Here is a 7,133-nt window from a genome sequence, read left to right on the forward strand (position 1 = left end):
GAAGCATTTCACATGCGCCGAAAGGGTTTATCTCTGGCCTAGGAAGCCTTTGGATTCTCTGTGACAAAATCAAAAAAATAGTATGATGTGACAAAATATATTATGTGAAATTAAAAATAAAATTTATATTTGCTTACATGACATGACATCTAAGATTTAAGGCCAATAATCTTAGGCCTCATTGAGGCCCTGTATCATTGCCCTCCTACCACAAAATCTGGCTGATTAGCAAAATTTAAAGAAAAAAAAAATTAGCAATATCTGCCATCAAAATCAAGGCACAATGCCACAATGGCACTACAAGGGCTTTCACCGGCTTAGCCCGGTCTGACCGTGCCGGTTCAACAGAATTGTGCAACGGAATGAACCCTATCCAATACTAAACTCCAAATGAAAGCCCTCCAATTTTCTCCTAACTACTTGGCTTTCTTGGCTCAACTATTACACCTCCATGGCCAAACTAGCTCCATCTCACCTCCTTCAAACCCCATTAAGCTCCAAGCCAACATCTTTGCCTAGACTGTCTTCAACCCTTACCTTGTTGGATGACTTGGGTCATTTGGGTGAGCTCAAGACTTTGAGTTCAGTGAAAGCAGTCCATGCCCAGATGATAAAAATGTCCAACAACAACAAAATGGATATAAAGGCAAAATCTTTGGCCACTTGTTACCTGGAGTTTGGTGATTCTAGGTCAGCTGCAATGGCTTTCTTTGTGGGTTCTGCACATTATCTTCCATGGAGTCCTTTTCTAGAAGAGTTTAGAAGATATGGGAATGACCCAGAAGATGTTCTCAAGTTCTTTCTTGAGTTTCATAATAGGGGAGTAGTGTTTGATAGCAGAGTTCTTGGTTTTGTTTTGAAACTTTGTGGGAATTTGAAGGAGTTGTGGCTTGGGTTGGAAATGCATGCTTATTTGATCAAAAAGGGATTTGATTTGGATGTATATTTGAATTGTGCATTGATTAATTTTTATGGGACTTGTTTGGGCATAGAAAGTTCGAACCAGTTATTTGATGAAATGCATAAGAAAGAAGATATGTTGTGGGATGAGGTTATTAAGCTCAACTCAAAGAAAGGGAGATGGGTGAAGGTTCTAGAATTGTTCAGTAATATGCAGCTGTCATTTGCTAAACCCAATAGTGCTACGATTATCAATGCGCTTCAAGCTTGTGGGAAAGTGAGAGCACTCAATGAAGGAAAGCAAATTCATGGGTATGTTTTAAGATGGGGATTAGAATCGAATTTGTCAATATGCAATTCCCTTATTAGCATGTACTCCAGAAATGACAGGCTAGAATTAGCTAAAGCTGTTTTTGATTCAATGAATGATCATAACTTATCGTCATGGAACTCGATTATCTCTTCTTATACTGCACTTGGTTGCTTGAATGATGCTTGGATTGTTTACTATGAAATGGAGTTGTCTGATGTCAAGCCGGACATTGTGACTTGGAATTGCCTTTTGTCCGGTCATTCTCTTCACGGCTCGTATCAAGAAGTACTTGCCATCTTGAAGAGAATGCAAGATGCCGGGTTCAAGCCAAATTCAAGTTCCATTACTAGTGTTCTTCAAGCAGTTTCTGAATTGTGTTTGTTGAAACATGGGAAAGAAATTCATGCATTTGTAATTAGAAATGGACTCGACTATGATGTTTATGTAGGAACTTCTTTAGTAGACATGTATGTGAAGAATAATTGTTTGTCCTTTGCTCAAAGTGTCTTTGATAACATGAAGAACAAAAACATTTTTGCTTGGAATTGCTTGATATCAGGGTATTCCTTCGAGGGTCTTTTTGAAGATGCTGAACAGCTATTAAACAGTATGAGTCAAGAAGGAATCAAACCGGACTTGGTGACATGGAATGGTTTGATTTTGGGGTATGCAATGAAGGGTCGCCATAAGGAAGCTATAGCAGCAATTCATCGGATGAAAAGTTCAGGGTTAACCCCTAATGTGGTTTCATGGACTGCTCTTATATCAGGTTGTTCACAAAATGAGAATCATGCCGAATCCCTCAAGTATTTTCTCCAAATGCAAGAAGATGGTATCAGGGCAAACTTTGCCACCATATCCAGCCTACTTAAAGCTTGTGCAGGACTATCTTTGTTGCGTAAGGGTGAAGAGATACACTGTCACAGCATACGGAAAGGTTTCATTGAGGATGTATTTGTAGCCACAGCACTCGTCGATATGTACAGCAAGGCAGGCAATTTCAGAAGTGCCTATGAGGTCTTTAGGATGATTAAAAACAGGACATTAGCTTCTTGGAATTGCATGATTATGGGATTTGCTACTTATGGCTCTGCAAAAGAGGCCATTTCTCTTTTCAATGAAATGCGCGGAGCTGGTCTGCAGCCAGATGCTATAACCTTCACAGCTTTGCTTTCTGGTTGCAAGAACTCAGGTTTAGTCGATGAAGGATGGAAGTTCTTCGATAGTATGAGCACAGATTACAACATAGCTCCAACTATTGAGCATTTCTCTTGCATGGTAGATATTCTTGCAAGAGCTGGTTATCTTGATGAAGCTTGGGATTTTATTCAAACGATGCCATTAAAGCCGGACGCCTCTATATGGGGTGCTTTTCTTGCCTCCTGCCTAACCCATAAGAACTTGGAGTTTGCAGAGACTGCAGCAAAGAATCTTTTTGAGTTGGAACCTCATAATCCAGCCAATTATGTCTTGATGATGAACTTATATTCTATATCAAACAGATGGGTGGATGTCGAACGCCTTAAAGATTTGATGAGGAAAGTAGGGGTGAAACACAGCCCTGTATGGAGCTGGACACAAATTGATCAGAAAATCCATATGTTCTGCGCAGAAGGGAAACCTCATCCAGACTTGGGAGAAATATATTTTGAATTGTATCATTTGGTTTCCGAAATGAAGAAATTAGGCTATGAGCCTGACATTAGCTGTGTACATCAAAACATTGATGCCGTAGAGAAGAAGAAGATGCTGCTGAGTCACACAGAGAAACTGGCCATTACCTATGGACTGATGAAGATGAAAAATGGAGAACCTATCAGGGTGGTTAATAACACAAGGGTCTGTTCTGATTGTCATACTGCAGCAAAATACATTTCAGTGGTGCGAAAATGCGAGATTTTCCTCAAGGATGGTACTCGGTTTCACCACTTCAGGGAAGGGAAGTGCACCTGCAATGACTGCTGGTAAAGACAGCTAAGAGGAAGGCACATAAGATGAGAGTTTGACCCCAACAGATGCACAACTTATGAGCAAGAGTTCAGCGCTTGTCAAATTTAAACATTGCTCTTTCACCTGTATGAAGTTTCAACAACTTAGTTGTTAATAGACATGGAGCATACACATGGCTGACCAGCACGAACAGAAATCAAATTATGGATTTCATGTTTCCAGTGAAGGCCCTCATATATGCGAGTTCTTTCTTTTGACGAATCGTACATCCAAGTTTTTTAGTTTTAGTCGTTCACAACATGAACTAGAACGAATACTGTGGTTTTCATGTTTCACAAAATTGTACAGTGTATATTTTTAGTCCCCCTCCACAACAATGAATTTATGTAAGAAAGAATCTGATTTTATTAAACTTCAACATGTTGTAATCCAGTAGGTAGAAAAACAGACGTTGAGCAATTACAATAATTGTAATCCAGTCGGTAGAAAAACGGACGTAGAGTAATTACAATAATTTATTACGCATACGAATACAAATACGAATACAAATACACAAGTATATACAAAACAAACAACAAAGCAGCGTGGTGCTTCTCCTGAATATCCTTCCTGCACTACAAGATGAAAACCCCAGCCCATAGATACCATCTCTTTGCCAAGACAAATTTTTACAGAGCAGAGTCATACTAACATTTGTACCACCATGCACAAAACCACCATGAAAAAAATAAAATTCACAGTAACTTTCCCTTTCCAATTATGGAGAGCTTATAACAACCTACAAGTCCATCCTTCAAACACAAGTACGACGAACCACAAGGATCATTTTCAGTGTAAGACAGACCATCCAAGAGCAGTTGGAAAAGAGAAGGATCTTCATCGGTCAGAAATGCAAAAACCAGCGATGTTCCCAAAACTTCTGTGAATGGAAGGAAAGCTCCTACTAACTCTACACAGCATCTGAGACAAAAACGACAACCGGTATAACTATAGTCATTGCGCTCCTGTTTCGTCCCCCAAATCCGCTAATGATTGATAGGTTCTGTTCGATCCTGGACAGCCATCCTCTCCGAGACATCAGCCAAAGACTTGAGGTTGCACCTGATCAGGGCCTCAACAAAGTAGCATGTCTCATCCTTGGTATTTCCATCAGGCACATCCACCACAAAGGATTCGATAACTAGTGTCCCTGGTCTCCCATCTATAACCTCAGGATGGACGGTAATAATTGAAGAGTAATTCTGCAAGTTTCAAGATCATCTAAATGAGGCTGAAATTACCACATAACATTACAAGAATGAAAATGATTTTTCAAATCTCAAGGGGAAAAGAGAAATATAAACCATCTATATATTTATTACATGCGATGCCCAGATGCTTTAAAGCAGACAACTCTTTCTTCTCTTAATTACAGTTTTCCGATTATATTTCCAGACACATTCAGAATAGTTAGGCCAGTCAACAATGTACAAATCTGCAGGTATCTGCCATTTTTTGGGGCCACATATCACTTTGTATACATCATCCATGTGTATGTAACATGTGAGTTAAATGAATGGGGCCTAGCATATATACAATATGCGTCCCCCTTGAAGACTGTATGATTGGCTGTCACCTGTAAGCTGTTGTACCTAGTATCCTATTAATATTCAATTTACTCTTTCCAGAAATAGAAAGTGAAACTATGAAATACCACTTTTCCAAGCATGGAAAGGTGCAGTAAACCTCATTTTCCACGAGTTCGGAATAACCATGCAAATGAGCAGTGATGTCATTTACCTGTAACCAAAGCGTCATTTTGCTGCCAAGTTTTATGCATTACAAGCCTACAAGGGTTAAAGTTCATAGTCCACACTCTAGCCCCAGATGATAAGGGTGTCAGGACCAAAAGTAAGATTACCCTAAGCCCCAAATGGATAATATTCAAAAGAAAGCACAGATATCCAAGCAAGCAATTCAAGAAACTATTGTTACTATTTTTGTACAGAAACAAAATTAAAATCTCTACCCAAATAGTTTTCTACTTCAGTACTGCCATGCATACCACTGGTTTTACTTTTAACCGATCAACAAACTATTATAGCCATCGATGGTACACATTAGACTGTAAGAGTAAAAGCAGATTGCAGCTAACTTATAAGTGCTTCTAAAATATTTCTTTCAAAGACGAGTACTTCCCTTTATATAATAAAGAGGATACAAGGAAGACCACATCAGAAGGGAATAGAGACAAGAAGACTACTTACCCTGAGCCTATGATCACCACCAACGATCCTGATGCCAAGAATGTGCTCGTCGTCATCGAGAAGCTCCAGCCTCTCAGTGCTGGTTGTTGCTGGAAGCCCAGATTTAACATTCACTTCTCTAAGACTCCCAATGCCAAGGTCCCCCTTCATGATGCACCTGCTAACAAAGGGCTTGTACTTCTGGGGCTGATCAAATCTCCTGACTAATGACCATACCTAAAAAAGAAAACCAATTCAACTCAACAGCCAATCCAAGACAAATACGGCATGAACAAGAAACCCAATTGTTAAATTTGAACTAGTCTATGCCATAAAGCATCAACAATCTGTTTGGACACTGAGAAAGTCCAAAGTCCAAGGAATGATACAGACCAAACATGTTCCACTTTTCATAGAAGTGAGGAAACAAATGGTAAAAGAACCCTTTCACTTTTCAGTTATCCAATGGATAAGCCACAGCAAAATGAAAGAGCAAGCAATTTTATGACCAATTACTTCAAATTCAATTCTCCAAAAGTTCAAGCCTCCAAAATCACAAGCAGACCAAACCAGTTGAATCCAAACCCCAAACCCAAGAACAAAATCGAATACCCCCCAAAAAAAAGAAGCTGATTACTTACCCAATTCAGCCACAACAAAGAAAACCCAGAACCAAAAGCAGCTCAAAACAACCCCCAATCACCCAGATCTCCAAAGGTCAACGACAACCCAAAAATCGTTAAAATCCTATCTTGAACAAAAGTCAAACAAATAAACACCACCCAAAACACCCACAACTCAACCAATTCAGACAGAAACACTTACAAGATGCACAGGGGCTTTAACATGCCTAACCAGAGCAGAAGTGCACTGGTTCTCTCTGGGTTCGTGCCTGTGATGCCTCCTTATATATTGGGCCTCCATTGAATCACCTCCAACGCTGCTCATTCTGATAACCCAAATCTCTCAATATCTCCCAATAAAGCTTCTTCCTTTGCCCACAAATGAGGAGGTATCAGAGAACCCAAAACAGCAAAACGGAGAGACTTCCAGAGAGGAAAGAGTGAAAAAGCCTTTTCCTTTATTTGTTTTTTATTATTCGAAAGAGAGAGGCTTTGGTGTAAAAAAAGGTACAAGCTTTAGCTCACCTTAAGCTTAGCTTGGCGGGTTATCATAAATCTGTGAAGGGAGAGAGAGAGAGAGAGAGGGAGAGAGAGGGAGTCCACTCTCCACCGACAATGGCAATTTTTTAAAGGCCAAAGCTGCGATTACCTATTGGTTTATTCATTTTCCAGCTTATCTTGTTGGTTGGAGTTCTGGTTTAGGGTGAGGGGGTTACCTGTTGGTGATGGGGGATGGTGGTGACAATCCAATCTTTACCATTGGTTTGGGTTGGTGGGCTAGTAGTGGGGTGCTTTTTCTTTTTTTGGGTGCTTTTCTTTTAGGCCTAAGTGGGTACGGCCACTGTTGGCTTTTGTTTGTATTTGCAACCCAGCAAGTGGATGGTTTTTAAAGTCAAAATTTTGGGAAGTGGGGTTGGGGGGAAGATGATGCTAGATTGCTAGTGGCTGCTTTGCCTTAGTTGCTTGCCATGACTGTTCCAGATCATCTTTCTTAATATTTTAGTTGATCAAGATCATGACTGTATAAACTTCCTTGGAAAGTTCATCATAAATAAATAAATAGACTTCCTAGCAAAACAATGACCTCCCTTGGTGGATTACAAAAAAAAAAAAAAACAATTG

At 39.8% G+C, this 7,133-nt stretch overlaps 2 protein-coding genes across 2 annotated transcripts; one reads left to right on the forward strand and one right to left on the reverse strand.

Annotated features, from left to right (window-relative positions):
• Nucleotides 1-204: 204 nt before the first annotated feature.
• Nucleotides 205-3,389, forward strand: LOC112181961 (pentatricopeptide repeat-containing protein At4g01030, mitochondrial). The gene has a single exon (XM_024320364.2). It carries the CDS (start codon nucleotides 452-454, stop codon nucleotides 3,179-3,181), a length of 2,730 nt encoding a protein of 909 aa, XP_024176132.1. The 5' UTR covers nucleotides 205-451; the 3' UTR covers nucleotides 3,182-3,389.
• A 252-nt stretch (nucleotides 3,390-3,641) lies between these two features.
• LOC112181962 (abscisic acid receptor PYL3) lies at nucleotides 3,642-6,692 on the reverse strand. The gene is made up of 3 exons (XM_024320366.2): nucleotides 6,214-6,692; nucleotides 5,410-5,625; nucleotides 3,642-4,404 (listed from the first exon to the last, which is right to left on the reverse strand). Exons 1-3 carry the CDS (start codon nucleotides 6,334-6,336, stop codon nucleotides 4,189-4,191), a joined length of 555 nt encoding a protein of 184 aa, XP_024176134.1. The 5' UTR covers nucleotides 6,337-6,692; the 3' UTR covers nucleotides 3,642-4,188.
• Nucleotides 6,693-7,133: the final 441 nt, after the last annotated feature.

Source organism: Rosa chinensis, chromosome 1 (genome assembly GCF_002994745.2).
Source record: "Rosa chinensis cultivar Old Blush chromosome 1, RchiOBHm-V2, whole genome shotgun sequence".
Lineage (NCBI taxonomy): Eukaryota > Viridiplantae > Streptophyta > Magnoliopsida > Rosales > Rosaceae > Rosa > Rosa chinensis.

What these genes read in the sequence shown, in the direction of transcription:
- LOC112181962 (XM_024320366.2), bottom strand. Translation starts at nt 6,336, where the DNA reads ATGAGCAGCGTTGGAGGTGATTCAATGGAGGCCCAATATATAAGGAGG. An exon ending in TTAAAGCCCCTGTGCATCTT is followed by an intron (nt 5,626 to 6,213) that starts GTAAGTGTTTCT and finishes TTTCTTTTTTAG; the next exon opens with GTATGGTCATTAGTCAGGAG. An exon ending in GTGGTGATCATAGGCTCAGG is followed by an intron (nt 4,405 to 5,409) that starts GTAAGTAGTCTT and finishes TGAAACTTGCAG; the next exon opens with AATTACTCTTCAATTATTAC.
- LOC112181961 (XM_024320364.2), top strand. Translation starts at nt 452, where the DNA reads ATGGCCAAACTAGCTCCATCTCACCTCCTTCAAACCCCATTAAGCTCC.